The sequence below is a fragment of the Liolophura sinensis genome, chromosome 6 (genome assembly GCF_032854445.1).
Source record: "Liolophura sinensis isolate JHLJ2023 chromosome 6, CUHK_Ljap_v2, whole genome shotgun sequence".
NCBI lineage: Eukaryota > Metazoa > Mollusca > Polyplacophora > Chitonida > Chitonidae > Liolophura > Liolophura sinensis.
The window spans coordinates 3,607,758-3,632,395 of NC_088300.1; the positions used below are offsets into that span (position 1 = coordinate 3,607,758).

Consider the following 24,638-nt stretch of genomic DNA (forward strand, 5'->3'; position numbering starts at 1 on the left):
TTATCTCTTGCCTCTCCAGTAGCGTTTTATTACCAGCGTGAGAATAGACCCATCTCACCTATGCTTCTAATAGCACCAATAACAACAAAGCTTGACACCGCTTGTTTATTTACGATCGTTTTACATGCAGTAAACTGCTGAACTATTTTGACGCTCAGCGACTGTAGTCGTCGTAACAAGAGCGGCAGCTTAGGTGATAAATCTTCATCAGACGTTGAGGCAAATACAATAAACTTTCCAGTCTTGTACGAAAGTTATTTTACTTATACCATTTCAGAAGTGCAGTACTAAACAAACCTACTTTATCGCAACTTAATCCTTTAAGGACGCGCGAATATAATGGTGTCGTAGTTGACATTACAAGCTGTCTGACAGGCTACGAATCCCGTCTACAGTTTATACATCACATGTACCTTTACATGGGAAAGCAGTGTGCAGCAAACACTAAGCACAGCTAGCATTTTATATCAATGTTCCTCTGTGATGCAATGCAATTAAGAACTGGATGGTCAGTTGGCACCACTTATGGACGCGCCCTTTCCATAACATATAAGATATGTTATCCATAAGATATAGAAAATGAACAACTTGTTTGTGATCAGTTGGAATGGAACGGAAATTTCAGTAAGTATATTGTTAACTGAACATGCAAAACCACGCTGGTTTTGCCATACAATGTAGCCGTAAACTCTAGTTATAGTCGTTTTTTGTCCCTCATAGCATTTCTATCATCTGTTTTCGTTCTTGACATTTGATGTCTTTTTCTCAAAATTTTAGTTCACTGTGACTCTTTATAACACTTTGTACATGCTTATGATTTACATTGTAATATTTTGTGCATTTGCCTTCCGAGGGATTTATTTATTTCTTTGGAGTTTTACGCAGTACTGAAGAATATTCCAAAGGAGAATCAGAAGGACTCCGTATACGGTTTGGCGTAGGTCTATGGACATTCCTGGTCTGTCAGCAGACCATGCGGGTGCGGAACGTGGGATGCCGCATATGCTCATATACATATTCTTTGTGTACACATCGATCGTGACTCATGTGTTGTCTACATGCATACTAGGCCTCGTATTTAACCAATTCACTCGCATTAAATAAGTGTCCGACAACACACACACTACACATATGTACATCCGTGGTATACCTGTTGTGTTCACGTGGACTTTTTTTATGGTGCCGTCCGTGCTCAAGTCTAATTCCTCTGCTCACGGGGAGGGTGAGACGATCGGGGCTATGTAATTATTACCAAACTATTCCCAGGTCTGGCCTTATCTCAACCACAAATCCTCCCCACATCAACTAGATAATCCTTTCGTGTGAAATACCAGAGAGTTACCCCACCTATATGCCGCCGGATCGGAGCGACCCTCTAGCCGGGGGGAGGGGAAGTGAACGCCTACACGCAGTGTGAAAAGAGGCCCTTCTGAAGTGTCACTTGACAGAATACAGTCACCGGGTAATAAATTTGTCAGTACACTCGTAGAGTTAAGGTCCGTCCGCGGTAAAAGGCAGGAGTTTCTGTACTGTGCGCCTGTAGAACGATCGATGTCGTCTATAATCTACGGCGTGTCTACTATGACACATGAGCAAGCGACTCCCTGAAGAGTCAACCACCAAACAGGTGTGTATCTACATTGTGCATGTATTTTTAAATTATTAAGAAGTTGTGTTACACATGTGCCCGGTATAGACAATTAGTACCAGTAACCGGTATTTGGCATAGATGAGAGCTGTTGTTTTGGTTCACCGTTTACATGGGACGTTGGTGTATGATGATATCTCCACAACAGACTATGTATGTCTGTTTGAATGTATATACATGTTTGTCTGGATGTATATACATGTCTGTTTGAATGTATATACATGTTTGTCTGGATGTATATACATGTCTGTTTGAATGTATATACATGTTTGTCTGGATGTATATACATGTCTGTTTGAATGTATATACATGTTTGTCTGGATGTATATACATGTCTGTTTGTCTGGATGTATAGACATGTCTGTTTAAATGTATATACAGTTTGTCAGGATGTATATACATGTCTGTTTGAATGTATATACATGTTTGTCTGGATGTATATACATGTCTGTTTGAATGTATATACATGTTTGTCTGAATGTACAGACATGTCTGTTTGAATGTATATACATGTTTGTCTGAATGTATATACATGTACGCACCCATGCTCTACTTCCTTCAAATTTTATCCAAGCGGAAATGCACATTTTGATGCACAAGTAAACATGCAGAGACAAGAAACACAAAGACAGTCAAACGTTTTGAACAGACCAAACAATCGCCATTATTTCTCTTGGGAACACCTCATTTAAGCACCGTTGTCGTTGCTCTGGTTATATTCTCTATGCTGTACGTCTTTGATTATATTAATCAAAACACCTTGGCCTTTCGTATCCGAAGGAAGACAAGTATTTGTAATGAAACAAACGCCGCCCCGGCTTCACTATTATTATGTCAGATCTACGTTTTCAGAACACCTCACTTTTTCGTGGCTAAAACAAGTCTCACGATATCGTAGATTTGCATGACAACATCAACCACTTGCTTTATTTCAGTGCTAAGCATAGTTTAAACACTGAATTGTCGACCCATGCTGTGCATTTATGCCAAACATTGTATTCTTTTATGTGTGATAAATGGCGCTGTGTGATACACAACTTACATCTGTTATCTGTCGCCAAATGATATTTATCATTACAAATATTGGTAAGTAACATGTAATTTACATACCACCAACGCTGATTTTCATTAGGTAGCTCCTTTCGTCAACTCTATGGTTTAGTGTATAGGATCAGTATAGGTTTTCTCCACACGCATTTAGGTGCTTAGCTATACCTCAGTACACGAAGTCATGGCAAAAAGGTACAGGTCACAACTACACCAAGTAAGAATTTATCGTATAATTATTTCAGAGTTTAGAGGTCAATTACATTATCCCTCAAGCAATGTTTTAAATAAGCCCATGTGGCACTCATTACATCAGATAACTAGAACATTCTGTAATATTAACCATATTATAAATGATAAAACAAATATCTGTCATCCCGTTTTACATTGTACAGTCGGTAAGGTCAAAAAGATATGTAAAATAATCTTGCTTTTTCATTTAGATATACTAACCTAATGAGATATGGCTTACTCGCCTAAAGGTTTTTTGAGAAAATCTGATTTTTCTCTCTAAGTTTTCACCTGAATATAATAGACCTCGGCGCTGTAAGCAGTGCAGGGACGACAATGTCATAGTTGGGAAATGGTCCGCAATTTCCCTCAGTCAGGGTTTTATTCTAACTGCTCACATAAATGAATACAGAGCTGTAACTTATACACCGGTCCTATATAACACCATGGCTTTAGCAGAATTAGGTATAACAAATATTGTTGTTAACCGCAATTTATTAGTTGTCACTCGTCTAGAATCACTCCAAGTGCTGGCACTTTTGGCATCAAAAGGATCAGTTTAAAGTCTTTACGTGCATTTTTACACACAGCTTTCATTACAATACAGTATTATTTTCTCAACTGGCAGTGAAACAGGGCATTAATTACAGATATGACAGCTTCGGTGGCCTAATGATTAGAGCGCCCGGCTCGAAGTCTGCAGGCCTTGGATCAAAACTGGGTCGGGTCATACCAAAGACTTAAAAATGGCACTTGATGCTGTCTCGCTTTGCGCTCATCATTGAGAGGTTAGAGCAAAGACCTTGAGCGGTTGGCCTCGTGTTAGTAGAGAGTGACTGGGTGTTGTTTCAGGTCTGGTATCTTCGGCATGATACTTCAGGAATTGCAGCACTTTGACATGTACTCGCCATACCACATGAAGACATGGTATGTACTCACACCTAATAGCTCCTCATTATCAGATGCTAGTTTGGACATAAAACCTCAAGCATGCATATACGTATACAAATACAGATAGAGATGTTGTCACACAATTATATCTGTGTGTTAAAGTTGAGTCTTTGATATGCTGCAGGCATCTCATCCCCACGTCCTTTGTTGTGTTTGTGACGAACGAGGCCAGTGATCACTCCACATCCGTGTATCTTGTCTATTCTACTTCACATTTAACACCTCACATCTGTAGTACAGCCGGGTAAACCCTTTAAGTGATAGACCACAGGCCTGTGTTCTTTGGCTGGAAAGTATCTTAAAGTTTGGCACAAAACAGCCCCTTTGTCTTCAAATCTGCGCCACCATACTGCTCCTCTGTTCACCATCTCCTGGCTGTGTCAGCGTGATGTCACCTGCTTCACACAACACCCGGCTTCACTCCACCTCAAAGGGTTACCCTCTGCGGTGCCCTCGGAGGAGTTAGTGGCTGGTTTACCTTATTACAGCACTGGGCACTTGGATGGGCATTTAGTGGACAGGTGTTCTTTAAGCCACTGGATGTAAGCTCGCTCCTACGATATCATCATACCTCCAGAGGGAGCAGCTGTTGGATACGCAGACGGTAAAATTTATCATGTCAGTTTTCTGAGCATCACAACCGTACCCTTCTCAAGCAAGTCTGAAATGCCCTGCTGAGAATTAAAGCGAACTAGGGGTGCGGGGAAAATAGAGTTTAGTAGATTTAATTAAACCCATATTGAGGCGATCTGGGCGATACTGCGACAGGGAGAGCGAAGGAGAGCCGATGAGGTGTGTAAGCTGACAAGCAAAGGCGGAGGAAAGTTCCGCTGCATTGAGAAGACTTTCTAAATGGTGAGAAGTTTGGTAGAGATAGCTAAACTACGTTCGGGTGCGGACGTTGTTGGTTGTGTAATCCTTTAAACGACGGTTTCTCTTTTGTCCTTTTTTCTGGCAGATTTGTCGGCGTTGGTGAGGCGGGTTAAGTTATCAGAGGACTGTCAAGGTGGCCGTGTCCGTGTGACGTGCAGGCAACACTAGGGGGACCAGGCCAGGCTACAGCGGGCAGAAGCGTCGTGCACGTGCCGCGCAGTGTCACTATTACGTTACCACTAGCACCATTGAAACACCTCTTACCTATTAACAGTGTCAGGGTACACTCATGCATATGCATAATGCTGATAAAGTCTACCCACGTGACTCAGAGAAAGGCTTTATATGAGCTTGTATTAATATGAACTGAGATCTTGGACGGTTTTTGTTAACCGGAGTTTCAGCGGGGATACGTTTTGTGCAATGAAAATTGTAATAGAGTCCTTCCTACAGTCTTTGTATTGTTGTGTGGATGTTGCGCCGAGTTACCGCTGGGGTGAATTGTTAATGATGGATATGTGAAGGATTCGCCTATCAGTGTTGAGGGAAGACGCCTCGGAGTCAGCACCCGGCATTCATATTTATACCTGTGCGCATATCTCTACATGAAAACGTGTGTGTAAAGTTGCTTAATTTTGCCCGCGGAGGAAATACCTAAGGAGCGAGGATTGAGGGAGATTTTACGGAATAGGGGAAGGGATTTGTTGGAAACCTCTATGAACAAAGCTGGCTGCGGCGCGGCGTTAGCGTACGGAGAGACTGTCTCGATTTGTGCCCTGTGCCAATCAGCAAGTCGGGCTTGATGGGCAGCGCACGGACAGGAGGCATGCGGCCACAACACACGTGGACACATGCCTATTTACCTTTTTCCGTATTAATTTTATTACTTACATCGGACTGTGTGAATTGCTCAGGAGGGACGGGTATAGCGCCCCTACAGGTGAGTGTTGACTGGCTGTCTTAGCGCCAGACTCATGGTGTGGGTATGTGTAGCGGAGAGTCTGTGTTGTGTTAACCCTAACAAAGTGTGACGGGGCCACGGTGGGTGTTGTTCTTAACCCGATGTCTGCACATCGCGGCCTCTAGCATTTAGTGATAATAGTTTCTTTAATATAAAAATCTGCTGCTATGAAATGGGTGTGTTATGCGTTAGGCAAGCACATATATAGCCACGAGACAGCCGCTGCCATTACACTGTAGTGCCTTGCTGACACCTTATAACTCTCACCAAACACCCTAAGTGTCAGACTTCAGGCTTGTGGCCCCCAGCCAGTGATACATCCAAACCAATCCCTGACCACCTAACCGTGTATTAACACACTGTGCTCTAGTTAAACTTTCTCTCAGCCGACAGCTAGGCTTGCTTTCTCAGACGCACGCGGTCTTTGATAGGGAATGCTTCCCCTAGTGGAATGGTTAAAAGTGTCTTCTGAAAATGTCCGTCCAATAAAATAAAATGAAACTTCCTTGTATCAAATAGACAGAGATAACAGCCCACTAGGATCATCAGTTTAAATACCACCCCGCTAATGTGAAGTTAGGCACTCATTTATCGTCAGAACGGCATTTGGTGATGTGGAGAAACTTCATTTTGCGTTCAACTTGCTTTTTCTCCGCTAACCTTTCCCCATTGTTCCTTACTCACCAAGTTACACTACATATTGCAGCCATTGCTACACGTTATTTTGAGTCCCACATATAATTTTCCATCATCCAATGAAGAATGTATAGCGTCGAAGCAGATTTCAAGGTTGACGAAGTGACGATTTGCACATCACAGTTCATCCGTCTTTGCCAGTAAAGTCTGGGAAGGACTCTTTTAATAAACCTTGGACCGTTTTACTGGTAAATAGGAGACGTCTGTTCTACCACCCACTGTGCACTCATTTAAGTTTTCTACCCTCTGTATACTATCACCAGTTTCTATTATATTGTTAAAAACTAGTTGAAAACATGATCTACGAGTAGGGAACTCAATCACCTGTTAAGACCTGTGACATAGCAGTGACAAATATGTTGTCCCATCGTTGTTATAATTGGTATATAAAGACGTACACTTCACACATAAATGGGCTGGTATTTTGTTACCGAAATAATTATGCTTTTCTGAAAGGAAATAAATCAAGTTCTAAATACTTCAGACGTATGCATGGAGGTTATGGGTAAGGTAGGGTAGGCTTGAGGCGCACCGGTGGGACAAGGAACCTGCAGGTGACGATGGTCGGGGAGGGGGGGGGGGGGTGACTGAGTAAGGGGATAGAGACCAGGCGATGAGAGGAATGTTAGATCTAATTAGTGTTATGTTGTGTTATGTGATCCTGTTTGTGTGGCAGGATTAAGTATCGCAGAGAGACAGTGACACCTGGAACTCAACACGCCGTGTTCACGCCATAGTCTCTGACACGTTTCTCCCTCTACAGTCGCTCTGCTAGGCTTTGATCTTTCGCGTAATTACGCAGCTTTTCAAGTCACCTTGCAGGTATACGAAAAAGTTGTCACAGGTGATCAGCGATGTATTCACCCGACGATCGACTTATCGCAAGAAATACAGTCTTTGACAGATAGAAAAGCAAGCCACATTTTACCCATTGCATTCGGGTATTTATCACGTCATGACAACTAGACATCACATGAAGTTACGCTAGGCAAACTTATTGATAGTGCTATTCCAAGTAATTGTTTTTAAAAGATGTGCCGTTCCACTAGGGACTTGCTTGGCAGTGTGTTCGTGAGAGTTAGAATACATGGCCAGTTATGACGTCAAAATATATGGTCAGTTATGTTTATCATGAAGTCATGTGATATCGTCAATTATTGCCATCATAAATTCAGATGATATGATGAGTCGGCTCGGAGTCAGATAATGTTTTGAGCTATCACTGTTGACTTAGAGTCAAAGGATATTGAGTGGCATTGTCCTGTTGTTGGAGTTAGATGGTATATATGGTGACTTATTTCTGACAGTATTCTGAGATTGTTTTGTCCTGGAATCTTATCGTCTGCTGTGTTGGTTTTATCATGTATTTTGGTACAGACCAGTTTTTGTCATGCGAACATAAATGTCTAATCCTGATTTGTCACATCAAAGTGAGTGGACTGTTCGCATTTGCAGTCGTGAAGCTAATACGTGTAACATCCCATATCTTTGTCACTAAAACTCTCTTTATGTTCTTATGGGCCATTGTATGCAATCTTACATGGTGATGGAAAGGGCTGGTAAGGGCAATACAGGACACATTCTAACATGTTGGTCTTATGTAAATGGGATGTATATATATGTATAGAGAGAGGGAATTTAGGTATAGGCACATTATCACACATTCGTTCACCACTCATCCACCGTAATGGACTTTCCAGATCAATGATAACAACACCAGTTAAAACCCTAAAAGTTAAAAAACCCTAAAAGTTAAAAACAAACTAAAAAAGAACCAATCAAGTATATTAGATGAGAAATTAGAAAGGAGTCAGATAAAGAGAAGAAGTTAACAGTTTTTATACTCCTTAAAGAAGCAACAAATGCTTCAAGGTTGTAAGTTTAAACTGTATTCAGTTCGGGCATCTTGCTAGTTTATGATCGAAATATGCCTATGTATTTTGCTGATTTATTCAACACTGTGCATATAAATCTTCCAGGTAAGCTGCTTTGATAATAACATACAGAGCGAATATTAACTTTCTGTACTCTCTGAAACGACATTGGCTCAACTACAAACATCAAAGCTGAACGCCATGGTGCTTTGATGCGTATAGAATGAGCTGGTGAAAAGCGAATGCTGGAAATGAGGGTGACCTACAAATGACGTAAGACTCATTCGTTATAGAAATCCTCTCAAGAGATAGAAGGGATTTTGGAACTGTAAAAGGGGTAGGGGTTTATGTTTGACAAGGCTTCATAGCCCATCAAGTAGATACTTAAGTTTCTTGACATTAGTTGTCCTCTTGTCTCAGTGAACAAGATTCCATTGGTATGACCAAGCCAATTGGGGACAATGAGTGCCATAGAGACCAAGCCAGGTGGGGACAATGAGTGCCATACTGACACATGCGACTCTTCAATGCATCCTGCTTTAAGTAGACATATATGAAGTCATGTGAAGTGTAAATCATGCTCAAGTAAAAATATTTCAAAATTTGATTTGGGTGTGAAATTGAAATTGCACATCACGACAAATTCAAATTGGCTAGAATATTCCCGCTGTGATAAATTCTTGTATGTCATTATAAAATGCCATTTGTTATGATGACGCCCTATACCATATTCATGTTTTTAGTGCGAATTCAAAATAGTGTGGGTGGGAATGAACCGAGACAGAATATGTTTCCTTGAGGGCGTGTAATAACAGTATGCTGTTGGTTCGTCCAGGTGAAGATTCTCTGAGAGGAGAATTTCTCACCAAACTGTCATCTGTACTGCATTGAACTGCATCAGTAACAACTTCCAGATACTTGATACTAAACCGTCCATTCAGTTACTTTATTTATGTATACAAGTTAAGTTATTTTATATATGTTAAGATTCTAACAAGGTAGCCTGGGTACACCAAGTAAATCCAGGCGATATCTCTTGATACCATGTAATTTACTGGCCGTGTAAGCCTGCAGTCGCTTATGCATCAATGGCTCAACAAGCCATACCACAAAGCTGGCATTTACAGATATCCCTTGATCTGGATTTCAGTTGTACGATATCGATAATGTATTTTTGATATCATTTGAATCGAGCCGTTCCTTTTTTATCAGACAACGCTAAGCTCATTCTCAATGTGAATCAATACATGTACATGTGAATTCTGGATTTAGGATGATCATAGCGCTATTGACTTGAAGTATTCGAGTGAGGGAATCGAGAAAATCATTTATTTGACTGATTTATTTGAACGTTTTGAAATGCTGATTACCTCGACAATTTGACACTGTGGGTTATTTAGTTGTAAACATCACATGATTGATTTTTATGTTTGTCTTTGCTTGGTGTTTTTACACGAAAAGAAGGGTTATTTCAGTGCATAATTAGAATGAAGTCTAGCTGTATAAACATTTGTATTCTTCGAAAACCAAAATAAATACAGCGCTATCACGAGTACAAGGTACTTGTGGAGCAAATTACAGTGGATTCGGTGTGCAAAACTTATCTTCTTCTCACCCCGCTTATTGTCGTAATTGCCGGAAATAGTCCTTTGTAGACATTCTATAAGTTTATGTGTTAGGTTTACGGGACCTGTGCAGTTCGCTACAGCATGTGAGTAACATTTATTCAGATGTCGATTTTTGTAATCCTCCCACTACGGTGTGTGGTTGTCTTCTGGCGATAGCCCGTGGTAAAGTATGTTTTGTATGTGTTTTCTTTTGACTTCTCAAAATATCTAACAATAGTCGTCTCATTACCTCCGTGTAACTTCTCACAGCTTGCCAATGGCGATTTGGGTTTAATCATTCCTGAAGCCGCGTGAAATGACATGTACACGTGCGTTTAAGGGTTTAGCTGTTGTACTTCCATCGCACATCAGCGCCTCCCAGAGAGAAGAACCAAAGGAATACAAATGGTTCACGGCCCATTGATTATCCGCCGCGGGCTAATATACCATTATCTCCAGCAAGACTATAACTGCTGGTTTGGAAACGGCACATTCCATGAAATAACGTCGTAAGCCTAATACCTAATTTAGCATTGAAGCCATTTTATTATTTAACCATATACGGTCATAACATTTCAATAGCATTTACCAGACAAATTAATTATGTCTGAAAACATAAAGATGCCTTTTAAGCATCTGGGAAATACGAAAAAGGGAGCCATTTGATTATACTATCATGATTAATAGTTGTGATGACCGTATTGTTCATGTATCCTACAGTTTGGAAAGCTTTTCTGCAATTTTAACGTTTGCCCATGTTGGCCGATCTCATCTTTTCTCATGTCCAGACTGCCGTCAGTTGGTCAGTGTGAACGTAATCGCGGCTTTTTCACAGCCCAATGGGACAGTCTTAGCTGTATGCTTGTATTTGATTATGATCATGAGCTCGTCTGAAGTTTGAGAGGTCCATACAGACCGGTGTTTGATAGATGGCCCATGAGCAGCACATCAGGAGACACACTACGTGTTTCACGCCCACAGAGAGCAGCAGACACAGTGCGCACCGCCTCGCCTCGTGAGTGCCCATATGACTGTACTACTCTGATCACTTTATTCCTACCTTATTTCACTGTCTATACACACGTTTTTGACAATGTCTCATTGTAACAGCTCATTCGGTTTAAAATTGCACGGTTGTGGCATAGATTTCGAGAGTTCGTTTAGTCCAGGTTTATTTGTAGTTGTTAGTTGAAGAAAAAGAAATTTTCGTAATTTCAGTATTAAACGAGAACCATGAATCAAAGCTGAGTATCGCGGATTTATATAGTATTGAGTATAAATTTGTTCTTTTCTGATAAAATCCTGCTTTTTCTTTCACCAGTGCTAACATAAATGATATGATTTAAGATGTGGTGTAATAGGTCCGTTGCTTCTGTAATAAATTTAATTAATTTCCTTTTGCATCATGCTGCCTGGGATTTTACCAATGTTTTTGTCTCTATAACTGTTGGATTTATCATATACAGACGTCTAATTTTGATCCTCCCAGTGGTTGAGAGCGGCTACAACATACCATAAAAACTTGACATAAAAGACATGCCTGACTCCGTGGACACGTTCTGAGCCGCTGTACATATTAGACAGGTGAAGTAAAAAGTCCACAAAAAGGGTAATGATGATGATATCGCATTTAATGGGCCGTTAACATGGTTGTTAAACACACTCTTCAGATAAGCTAATACACCGTCCCCCTTACCCAGTCTTATGTATATACAAACACCACATTCGGAGCAAACGACTGACTGGGTATCCACCGTGTATGGTACCAGCGTATTCTTTCTTTATGTGATGAGTGGTTGGAAAGTAACAGACTTGAGTGAAAAAGTGACGCATGCATTTATCAAATGCTTGCGGCTTTACTCTTCGGTATACAGACAAATTTTTAACTGACGAATTTCCTTTAAGTTCACGTTAGTTCAATCTTGACACAAGTTGTAATATGTCCAGAAGACAGTTAGTGTTCATGAAGAAGTTATAAGATGCAGTTTAGCTTTATATGGCTGGATGGGTTAAGACTTTATAAATGTATTATTCTGGTGAGGTAACTTATGATCGTCATCCTAAAGGCTGATCTGTCAAACAAAATCAATACGCAAAGAACAATCGCTTTCATAAATATGTACATAAATACCCCGCGTTAATGTTCGGTCCCATTTTCCTAACCAATGTTCGGTCCCATTTTCCTAACTAATGTTCGGTCCCATTTTCCTAACCAATGTTCGGTCCCATTTTCCTAACCAACAAGTGAGAATGTGTGATATGGATTGGTCATGCGAGTATTTACTTGGGATATCCATATGGATTAACTTTGAAAGACTGGTACAGGATTACCGAATGTGATTTCTCGTTCTGTTTGGATGCAGCCAGGAATGCCAAAGACGAGAGGTATTTTTGAAAGGCCACCACCCGATTTCCTCATCATGCAGCCTCCCAATATATCTCACTATCGAAAAATTAAGTTTGGTTGAAAACTATAACACATTGCTGATAATCTCTGTAGGTCGGTGTAACACATCTGGGTGATTTATATCTGAGTACAGACAGGCCAACCAATCTAAAGCCAACTAGTAGCAGTATTTAATCACGTTGCATAAACTTTGGCCACTTTTGGCGCACTGTATTCCCGTAACAACGGAAAGGCCATGTCCCTTGGCAAACCGGGATAAAAGACCAAAACGTCGTGAAATAACCATACCAGAGTTATTAGAATAAACTTTGGGAATTAAATTAATAAACCTCGTAAGTTAAGTTATTTCAGGGAATTCTGTACTGTATCATGCACGCAAACAGCTGCCTGCATGTAGCTGACAGCAGAAACTAAAATCTCAAAACACCAGATTCCTTAGGGCTAAATAGCCAAGAGACGCGCTAGCAGATGGTAATTACAGTTGACACGTAATAACATAACTGGTGTACGGTTTATTTTGTAGCAGTGGTTGCGTCTCAGCGATATCAGACGAGGACCGTTGGCTGCTTAATCAGACGCTGTCATCTCGCAGATTTCGCTAGATCTGTTACAACATGCTGTTTGGTAAGGCACCTCTGAACGCGCTTGCCTGTTTCACGTCGTCGGTGAGGGAAATTTCTGGCGTAATCAACTTAACTGACATTGCTATTTCTTTTCATTCCCCTTGCACAGCGGCTAATTAAAAGACGAAATGTTTAGATTGTTCCGAGGAGTTTGAGGCGAACTTTCGCGTCTTTCGCAAGGATTTATCTCTGCATTTACAGAGTCAGATTGAACGTTTTATCTCCTTCCAAAAAGTTTGAAATTGGATCTTGAGCAGATCTCTCAAAGCAGCTTTTTTAATTGAATTCAATTCCGTAACATGTCAGTATTTTACGACGATAGATGCAAACCGACCCACTTGGTGAAGAGATAACCTAGGTTTATTTCCGTATGCCTAGCTAGTTGGAACAGTGGTGAGATGTGGACGTATAAACACCACTTTCTATACGATTCACAAGTGAAAGCTAATGAGTACATTTGAAATGTTATTTGGTACTCCAGATTACGTATTGTGCTTGAGTCGTAAAGTTTTAGTTCCATTATCGTGTGTCCAAGGGCGCAAACTTCCGCCGTACAAATAAGTACATGTACATACATGCATGGTTATAAACATGATGCCAGGGGATGTATAAGCTGCTATCATTTCAGCATTTACATGGACTGTGGGAATAAAACCCTTACTGAGGGTTTTGACATGAGGTTACGAGTCACCGGTTTCGAATATCACAATGTCTTAGCTGCTCTAGTTGTTTTCTCCATGCTGCAGTCTTTTGCATTGTAATTATTTTAAACTTGGCCCTCTCTGGTTCCGTCGTTTAAAGCGTCATTATCGTAGCAGTCGACCGACCATAGAAGAATGGTGTCACAGGCTGCTCTCGCTGGGTCGACTGTGACACTTCAGTGTTTCCATTGAGGTGACCTAGCCCTAGTGTTCCCTAGCCCTAGTGTTCCCTAGCCCTAGTGTCCCCTAACCCTAGTGTTCCATAGCCCTAGTGTTCCGTAGCCCTAATGTTCCTTATCCCGCTCCTTCATAATTCCGTCTGATCCCGGGCATAGAGGCCGTATATTTAGAACGTTGAACGTTGGAAAAATGAACAGTTGCAATCAAAGCGCAACTCAGATACATATATTGATTATCGACTACAACTTACAACTAGCATGGTACAGTATCTGAATGCTGATTTCATTCATTCGCCTCTATAGAACATTCCTTGCGTCTTTCCAACATCTGCGAAAACTGTTGACTGCTTTTCTTTGTATGAATGCGTCTTTGTTTCGTACTTTATATGCTTTCTTAATTTTTTGGTGGTTTGTGTTGAATAATATTTTGGGAATTGGCGATTATTGACCTGAAAAGTTCATTTTGGTTGACGGCTGGTATACGAAAGTCTGTTTAGACGCCTAGCTTTATTGATGAGGCCGCAAGGTGAAATCCAAGTCATATTGGTTCGACAGTGACTTTGAATCAGGAAGAGTGTCAGAATGTCGTCTGCACAGGTTCTTCAGTGAAACTTACCTGCGTCATATAAGTGAAATAGTCCTAAACAAACCACTGAAACTCAATCTAATGAATAAATAAACAGAGCCTAAAACACCACTTCAGCATGCACTTGTTCATCGAATATTGTTATTATGGGGGTCGTCCTTCATTTCAGTTATATAAACTTTAAAAGACAGAAGGCAAATTGTGAGAAGTAGCAAATGATTAGGTCTCAGGCTAGTCTCTTTGAGTATCCTTACATTAACAGCTGTGTATGTAGGTCCAGGATTTATATTCTTCCTGCGGATTTCTGTTTTAGTGCTCAAGCTGGAAAGCTTTCTTATATTCGTTTGATGTTCATCATTATATGGACTATCAGAGTGCACGCGTTTTACACAATTCGGCTGACAGACGGTGTGTAAACGTTGCTGTACGTCCTGACGTCCTGTGTGGGAAGGGAGATACCCTCCACTGACTGCTCACCTGAATGATGTCGACTAAGTCCGGGGGTGAAGCTGTGGCATCCGCCCACTCCCACATCATTTACCTTTGTACTAATCTTCCATTAGCCCACTGTAAGGAAATATCACTTCACGAAGCCTTTCATCTGACGATCCATAATTGAATCACCGCTTGAGAACTTTCTCCATTGACAAAAAACGGTTGCACACGTTTCACTGTATGATTGTTTGGCAGCACTTTAGGCAAGAGCGACGTCATCTTGAAGGTGAAACCGAACTGGTTCCATTGAGCCGAGTCTATACCCGGATATATTCTCGCGTTGTCGCTCGATTTAACTCAGGGAGTAATTAAGACAAATTTTCATGTTTTTCCGGGCAAGGGGCTTACCTTGTTCGCATACAGCTCGGATTGTAGCCAGATTGTGTGTCGCATTTGATTAAGATCTTGCCGGGAACTCTCTAAGTTCCACACCCAAACCTTGTGTTTGTATGTATAGCGTGCTCCAAACGTCTCGCTAAATTAAATAAGCAGTGATATTAAGTCCAGATGCAGCTTGCTCTTTCTCAGATTATCTGATCCGCTTGGCCCTGTAGCCGAAAAACCACAGCCAAGTGTGGCATACTGGGTTCCTAGACAGGGGATTTAACTTCCGCTTGTCTAAGACAGACGAGCCCCCTCCCTCCGCACCCCCATCCCCCACTCCCACCTCCACCCACCCAGCCATCACAGTGCACGGAAGGGATGAGCCGTGTTACCTAGATTGCACAGCCCGGCGCGTCGCGGTGAGGGACACGTCTGGACTAGGGCTTACCACATACCACTACACACTCCTACACATTTGTAAAAAAATCTCCTTATTCAAAAACCGGATTTTAATATTTTATTGTACGCAGTTGTGTTTTTTTTTTGAAAAGGATCTGATATAATAAAAGTGCCGTTGTACAAATTAAGTGACAAAAGACAGAAAAACACTGTGACATTAGTGTGATGTGAAGTCTGGCTTAACGTGGATAATTTGTGTATGACCTAAAGTCCAGCATGCATCCTAATCCCATTGAGGATTCTTTCGCGTGGATGTAATAAGTTTTAATAAATTCTACGTCGTTTAATTTTGTGCATGCAAGATTAGACAATTCCAGGAATATTTAATTTCGTGAAATAGTTTTGTCTGACAGTAACACGTACAGTGAAGCAATAAACAAGGCAGCAGGCACCTTAATAGTTCAGCTATCCAAAATTCAGTCCAAATATAGGCAAAGTCAACTATAACGATGGAGTTAACACTTTCGTAAAAGCAATTGAACATGCTAAGTTGAATTATATTGAGAAGGGTTATCTGTAAATATGTATACCTAAGTGTTGAGTAGCCTGAACGACTGGCCCTTCAAAACATTACTGGATTTACTTTTGATCATTTTCTTAACGAAAATACTTATATACAGAAGTGTTTTCCAATACGCACATTCACCCAGAGTTACCCGTGAAGACGGTTGGACAGTATGTGTGAGCTGAGGAAGGAATTTGATTATGACCGAAATCATGCATGCCTACATGTGAGATACAGTGCCTTTAACATCGACAATCCATGTAACAATGATGTGGTTGCGTCAGTGACTGTTTTAGCTGCTCCCATTATCTTGTCCCCCGGCGCACGGCTCGGCATTCCACGATTAAAGTATCCCCCACCCCCTATCCCTTTAGCCTAGTTCTTTTAAAATTTGAGACAGATATTAGTAGTGTTCAAAGCAGAATATTACTTTTCTTTACCAGCCTTTTTGAAACGTAAAGATATGACTATGTTGTTCGTTAGATGGTCTCACGTCAGAAAAAAGAAACTCAATATTCCTGCGAGAATTACACATATATGGGTTAAAATGAGCAGACCAGGTGCCCCAAAATTTAGAAGAAATAGGGTACTTCAGTGCCGATGGCCGAACGCACCTTGCGGTCTCGGACGTCTTCCGCCCCTCACCTTTCTAATTTTGTGATCCTGTTTGATGACAATCTCCTAAAGGAGCATCCCCCTAGGGTGTAATTTGACCAGATATACTAATGGTGGTACTTCATACAGCGGGCGTCACTACAAACATTGCCAGAGGGGACTGTGGATATCAACTACACGATAACACGCCCTGTTTATCCCCAATTTATGGCAACGACGATAGATCACTTACAAAGACACCAGCAGCATTCGTACATGTCCGACCGTGATATGTGTCTATCCATTGGTATCTGTATTTTCGCCTTGTGGCTTTGTTGCAGTCTGATTTGTTGGTGTCAACGTAATGCGGTCAGTCACAAGCGATTTGTGCTGTGTTCATTGTGTTTAAAGGTAGAGTTGGGGATATTTTTCGCGACGATTCGCTCATTGAACATTTTCTATCTCATGAAGGACAAGCATGTCACTAGAACTGTACTGCAATGTTAGCGTTGAGAATAACCATTAGGATATTCAGTAATAACTTTGGTGGACGAGATATTTGTTCTTTTGGTACGATTGTATACACGCGCACACACGCACGCACACACACACATATGTATATTTTCATTCAGACTTCAAAATAATATTTGTGGACTTCATGTGTTGAAACGATATTACATCGTGTGAATGTTGACGGTGATTATCGAAAGGATCTGTACCTAACTGAGCCACAACCTGTTATAGCATGCTGACACCGTGCACTGGTGGGAATCTCTCTAGCATTACTTCAGGTTACATTAAGCATGTGATAATAGATGCGTAAAGCTTAATAAAACAGTGTAAACATTTTTTGGTCCTGGGTTCTTTTTACAGAACAGCTTCCTCTACACGCAAAGAGTTCCTGTCCTTAATTTCTGTTGTCTTAAAACACGATTTATTTCCACAAATCACTCACAGAAAGCATTCGTTAACGTACGCATGCTCAGAAATGAATTCACGTGTGAAGTTGTGAAGATATAACATTTGCATGTACGTATGGCCCTCTCCCTGCGATGCCATGCTCTTTTTGTTCTTACTACAAACAGCTACGACTAGATCATGTAAACTGTGTTGAGCCTTGTCATGTAATGATCTGTGTACACTACGTCGGCGTACTCGCTTACTTATAATGGAAAGAATGGTCATGAAGATGAGATTCTTACTAAATGGTGTTCCTTAGTCCTGTCCCTTAACAGTCACTGTGTTGTTGTTGTCGCAGAGTACACAGACAGGGTATGTTACGTATCTGGCTGTCGTTGTCATTTGTTTTAGTCTTTCATATGCTCGTGTATGACTCGTTCCTTGTTGAGTGTGCTCGGTTTTTGTTGATAATCTCACTAACACCAGCATGTTCTTAAATTTTTTATTGACGATTTTTTTTAAGTTTTCCATTTTTCCTAAGTTACTATCTATAAATACTTTTTTGCAAGAATAATAAAATGTTATATACTGAAAATGGACGAACAATTCCTCTTCATGTATCTTAACAATCATTTGAAAGTTTGCAAAGATAAAAAAGTTTTGTTCTTTTAGAAATTTCAAATTGCGGGGAGAGATTGCTTTTTTTAAAAAAATAAAAATACTATGAAACAACTCACTAGCCGACCTTTTCCCTCCAGGACGACTCGGTTGCTTTGGATTTGTTTAGCTCTAGCGGCGAGTACAAGCCATTCATCACGGCAGAGGCGGAACCTCGGATAAAACAACTGACTAAGGTACAGCATGTAGACAATAGTGCCCACTCCCAAACCCCCAGCGCCAACCCCCCAGCCCCACCCCAGGGTAGTCACATTGCTATGGAATTACGTTTGTAACGTTTTGATAAACTTGCAAGTGTTGTCTTATAGGTGTAACTAAGTAGGTCTGGTGTTTGAGTCAAAATGTAAAAACCTTTTTAGACTCTAGTACATGTAGTTATGTTCCTATGGTTTTGCACACGTGCAGTTAGTCTGGGTATATGGTTTACTTAAAACAAAGATGTCTGATTAGGGAGTAGAAAACTCTCAGACAGTGAATGACAGCTTGATTGGTGAAATATTTTGATGAAACGATGGTAGCAAACAGCAGCGGTGTCTAATCCAAATTGAAAGCAACTGAGAGTACATAGCATGGTGGTAAGTTAGAGAACTGTTTCCCAAGATTCGTAAATGCTCTGCCAAAGAAAAAAAAACCCGATGTGACAGCTCCGAAATAATGTTAAATGTGACTAGTAAAGTGAAGAATTTTTCTCAGCTATCAACTATATATAAATCGACATAATTTAAGATTGAGAAAAGAATCAAGAAAATCCATTCTAAAGTAAACTCCTGTCATTGCTTTGTATAATTCAATTTCTTGTTCATTTCCGTTGGAGTTCCTTTATTCTTTTAAGGTTCAAGACATGCCTTGATTCTTTTGGCATTGCTTTGCATCATAGCAAACGAATTACCAATTGCAAATTGCAAAGACAAAATGACAACGCAAACACCCTATGACAACGCAAAGACCTTATGCCAACGCAAGTCCATAGCCAACCAAAGCAACATGTCATAAGCTGACAAACAAAAATTGTAAATTTTTTGAGCATTTTTTGCTGCAAGAGCAGGTTAAATTGCTGTGTTTACACAATTAACGATCAGTAATAATTATTGATTGTTTGACGAAGTGAATGCTCTTTGGCTGTTTATCTGACAATTCATACTTTATTTGGTATTGGTCAGATAATTAGCTATTCATACTTTTTTTGGTATTGGTCAGATAATTAGCTATTCATGATTTATTTGGTATTTTTGGGATAGATAGTTATTCGTGCTTTATTTGATATTTGTCATGGTTTATTTGGTATTGGCTTGATAATTATTTATTCATGGTTTATTTGGTATTGGACAGATAATTAGTTGTTCATGGTTTATTTGGTATTGGTCAGATAATTAGTTATTCATACTTTATTTGGTATTGGTCAGATAATTAGCTATTTATGGTTTATTTGGTATTGGTCAGATAATTAGTTGTTCATGGTTTATTTGGTATTGGTCAGATAATTAGTTATTCATGATTCATTTGGTATTGGTCAGATAATTAGTTATTCATGGTTTATTTGGTATTGGGCAGATAATTAGTTATTCATGATTCATTTGGTATTGGTCAGATAATTAGCTGTTCATGCTTTATTTGGTAATGGACAGATAATTAGTTATTCATGCTTTATTTGGTATTGGTGAGATCATGAGTTATTCATGCTTTATTTGGTATTGATCAGATAATAAGGTGTTTATGCTTTATTTGGTATTTGGTATAAGTCAGGTACTTAGCTGTTCATGCTTTATTTGGTATTGGACAGATAATTAGTTATTCATGCTTTATTTGGTATTGGTCAGATAATTAGTTATTCATGCTTTAATTGGTATTTGGTCAGGTTATGATTGACTGCAGTATTGCTGTCCCTCTCCAAGAACAGCTGTCTTCATATCGGAATTACACAGGTACATTCCTTGCTTCCTCATGGATTTGTTGTAGAAAAAAAAATGGAAAATTTGTTCCATGTTCGGGATTTGTGCAGTTGGGAATGTGCAGTTCGGTTTTGTCAAGTTGTGGGGCCTGTGGTATTTCAACTATATTTTGTGCAACATTCTCACTGATGGTAATCTAGAAGATATATTTCACTGGATATCTAGCTCTTAGACGAAATCTTCGTTCAACATTTTGTCATTTAGTTGATGTCTGGTTAGACTGGATACAGTTGAGAATGGTTGCCTGTTATTCTTGGTCCAATCTGGTTTTTGGAGATTTAAAACATGGTCATTTATCATGATTTATCATATACAACGGCAGTATTGAAATATCTTACAATCTTATCATCGTTATGGATGGAAATATACTAAATGAATTAAAGGATGAAAGAATGATTCTGGCTTTACGCCACGTCGGTAGTATTACAGTCATTCTGTATGACTGCCGGATATAGTCCTCACAAACATGATCATGCTAGAAATGTGACAAGCTCTAATTTCATGTGGTTTTCCTATTTCCATTGGTTTTGTCTCTTACATCTCGCAGATTTCTGACGAAAGCACTTTTGATTAATTGCTTTGTAGCAGAACGCCAAACGGAGTCCCCTGCTGAGTGAGGTAGAGATCTTCCAGAACTTATGAGTGCAATGGAAGTAATCAATCTTTAAAGCATATCGAGATAATTTGGAAGCTGAACTTACAATTACCGGTTCGCTACATTAGAAATTCACCTTTTCTGAAATGCTCACGTGGTTCATGTTAGCTGATTAATATGTGCTTTGGACAATTTTGTGGAGATACAGCAGTACTTCGGTTTGTGTTGCAGTTGTAAAAGATGTCAATGATAATATCTTGTAAGCAGTGGAGAAGGTAGGAAAGACCATCTGATGAACGACTGATATAGCCGGACAGATGTTTATATTCTCAACGATCTTCTCTTCCAGAGACAAGCGTTCCGGAACTTACGGAGTACAGAGTGTAAACTAGATTGTTCCAATGTAAAGAGGCGTCCTGTGTGCGGGTCAGACGGGATTACCTACTCTTCCCGCTGTGAAATCAGGAGAGTTAAACAATGCGAAGGAGTTAACGTGAAAGTGAAAAAGAAAGGCGAATGTGTTGGACCAGGTAGGTTGCTTATGTCAGTATGTCTTCATTATTGTTTCAATGTTATATCTCGCCATGCAATCTAAATCTTTCTTTTGAAACTTGTTGGACACAGCTTTCATGTCGAAATCATTGTATTGCCATTTCCTCATCCAAAAACAATTAGAATCGTAGGGAAAACGATTATTCCGTAATCTGTAGGATCAAGACAGGCGCGGGATTTTGATCTGAACTTTCTTGTTAAAGACATTCAGTTATGAATCGTAGCAACATCGTATTCTGTGTATGTGGCGATGTTGGTGATAAACTTTGTGCCTCGTGTGGGAAGTGACATCTTGTTAAGTGAAGACTTTGTGTCCTCTGTGGGAAATTAATCATCGAAACGTGTGAACTTTGTGTCTCGTGCTGCATGGAAGTTAACTTGTGTCATGTAGAATTTTAAACACTTGCTTAATACCTGCTTAAACTTTGTGTCTCACATGGGAAGATAGATATTGGAATCTGGTGACACCGGTTTCTTGTTGCCAGAAATACCAGGAAGTGTAGTGCATCACTTTATTCTAGCTGGAGTTGAGTAGGTTATTACTTAAAACTAATGAGTCTAACATTGATTGCATTCGATCAATTTAATTTGATTCCCATGACATAAACACGGTGTTATAAGAATCTCATGATACTAGTAAGAAATCTGCAACCATAATTCCTTTCCGACACTATGGAGTACTAGACCTGTCAGGATGCGTTGGTGAGATACGCCTTGCTTGAACCGGTTTTATAACAGATCTAAACAAGAGATCGTGCCAGTGGGCCAACTCAACCATGTGGCCGTTCCTTGTATGTGTGGTATGACGATATCAATAAACATTAATGCACAGTTATGATAAAACTGAGCAGACAGCCTTGATCTCAAGTCTTGTGGCGTTTGCTGGTGTCATACAGACACTGTATACATAATGTGTTCGCTGGAGAGCTCGCCTTTCCCATGGCCTTAGGAATCGCAATTATTTCTGCGTTGGCGACTTCTCTGTACATGTTTTATCATTTCCCGATCTGTAAAACTGCCCACCTTTTCCCGACACGAAATACCTCTCCTCACCTAAGCCAAATATTTACCAGCCTTGGCTGAAAACTAGTTTTTTTTTAACGATTGGAACTTAGTTATTGAATTAGTATCAGGCCTTCTTTCTGACTAAGCTTTTATTGAATTTGTTTCAGTTACTTAGCTTGGTAATAGCACAATTCAAAAAAGTGAAAATTCAATCTATACAGTTTTTAGAAAATTTCTTGTTTGTCCTGTTGCAGTTGGGGTATTAAATAGATGAGAATATTTCCAATGTTGGCGTTTAATGAATTAAAATGCGACAAACAGTGAGTGTTTAAGTGGATCTCAGTCTAAACTGCAAAACTGTTGCCTTCTTGACCGTACCGGTGTGTCTTTGTGGTCGTGTATCTGGCATCAAGTTGTTTGAATTCCTTGGGCTGTGTATATTACATAGTCAAACGAGTCGTGGTATACAACATTACCTGAGATTGGCCAGAGGCCCAGCGCATCTAAGCTAGCAGACTGATTCACCTTATTGTGTAGCCATGTGGTAGGTGCATCTATGCACGCTTCAAGTCCCAAGGGAATAATTCCACGAGGGTGGGGTGGGGAGCGTGCAAAGTGGCTTACCAAGAAGATGAGGAGTTAAAGAGAGCCGGGCTTTCTCACATACCCAAGCAGTGTCTGATCAACACCTGGATATTATCCTCTGTTGTAACACCTGTACTTACTTTGTGTTTCACCGATTCTGATACAGTTTCTTCATTCTTTGATGGGCTATAGATAGTAAATAAACGTGTTCTTAATCCACGTACATCCGTATACCTGATGATCAGATGTTTCACATACCACGGAGCAGCTTCCTTGTGCTGGGAAAGTAGTTTTTCCTGGCATGCAACAAACGCAAGAAAGTGTAAATGAACACATGCAGTTCTTGTTCCAAAATTCAGTGTCCTTGTTTCAGAAAATATAGGGTGGTGTTATGTTCCAATCTTATGGGCAAAATAAGTCAGTAACCTGAAATGAAGATGTTTCGTACAAAACAGGTTGAAGCACATTTAGTTGTAATGAGCAGGTCCGTTGGAGGACGACGTGGTGATCGTCGGACCTGTACATTTTTGGAATGCGCATGCGTTGCGGCTTGTTCTCTGATGTTCGTGGCTTCAGAAGTTTAACTACGTAGCATTACATTATTGTTTGTTAAAGCTATAATGATGATCATACCGTGATCATGCCACCATTTATTTTTACTGGAATCCGATTATAGCTGCTGCATATTCGCCTCATGAAAGAAATTTTTTAACCAAAATGGCCCCCATAGAACAAATGACGTGTTCACGGGTTCGATTTTGTCTCGGCCTGCAGTCCCAGCAGTCTGTGTTCTTCTGGAGGAGTGTTATGTGAATGTCAAGAGACTGTGACTGGCCCATTATCCTCTCTTGTTCTACAAAGTCGCTTTCTAAACCCAAAAAGGAGTATAGAAATCACTTTAAAACCGTTGTCAGAGGCAAAATAACAGATAGAAGGGGACGGTTATTCTAGTACAGACGTTCTGGGAAACAGTGGGTTTTTAGTCAATGAGTGTCTGGTTGACGCTAATAAAATGGGACTGACGGTATCTCTTTGCGGACCGCCTTCAACGCCGTAAACTATATATATCCTTCGGCGCTGACATGCATGCGTGCGGGCAAGAAAAAAGGTTTAGTCTGGCAAAGTTGTGAATTCAGAGACCTGATGTATGAAATATCGGTGATTATCACGTTGAACAAACATGGAAGGTAATCTTCTAACAGGCGGTAACCGGGTATAGTCTGCTCTTCCAACGCGAGACGACCACGGATTACGCTTTTTGTTTCTGCACTCCTTGGAACATGCCTCCAACAAACGACTGGCCCGACGCACACCTCGCCTGCTGATAAAGCATGAGGCTGCGGTTTGACGGTAACGAACGAAAACCACTGTGTATAGATCGGGCGATCTTTTCTTGTGAATTTTGTTGTACTTAGTTACCTAAAATAGATACTTGTTCAACTGACGCCACAGAGACGATTTGCCATATTACTACGGTGTGTGAAAATACTCTATCAAAGCTACATGAAATCGTTATAACGACTGTAACTGTAGTGAGGTGTATGCTTTAATAACCGAAACAGAAGGGAGTGTATGCCTATTGTTGGGATGATCAAGTGCTTTAGATGGAAGCA

At 40.3% G+C, this 24,638-nt stretch overlaps 1 protein-coding gene across 10 annotated transcripts in view; it reads left to right on the plus strand.

Annotated features, from left to right (window-relative positions):
* Window positions 1–1,473: 1,473 nt before the first annotated feature.
* The window catches only part of LOC135466840 (SPARC-related modular calcium-binding protein 1-like), a 51,228-nt gene continuing 28,063 nt past the window's right edge, over window positions 1,474–24,638 (plus strand). For 7 of the 10 annotated variants that reach the window (XM_064744567.1, XM_064744569.1, XM_064744570.1 and 4 more), the window contains exons 1-4: window positions 1,474–1,627; window positions 4,836–5,690; window positions 18,420–18,515; window positions 21,233–21,413. In XM_064744567.1, coding sequence (XP_064600637.1) covers window positions 5,553–5,690; window positions 18,420–18,515; window positions 21,233–21,413 — 415 coding nt within the window. In that variant the 5' untranslated portion in view covers window positions 1,474–1,627; window positions 4,836–5,552. Of the gene's footprint in view, window positions 1,628–4,649; window positions 4,670–4,835; window positions 5,691–18,419; window positions 18,516–18,901; window positions 18,915–21,232; window positions 21,414–24,638 lie in introns of those variants that run through there. The other 3 variants (XM_064744568.1, XM_064744573.1, XM_064744576.1) reach the window with 3 other exon arrangements.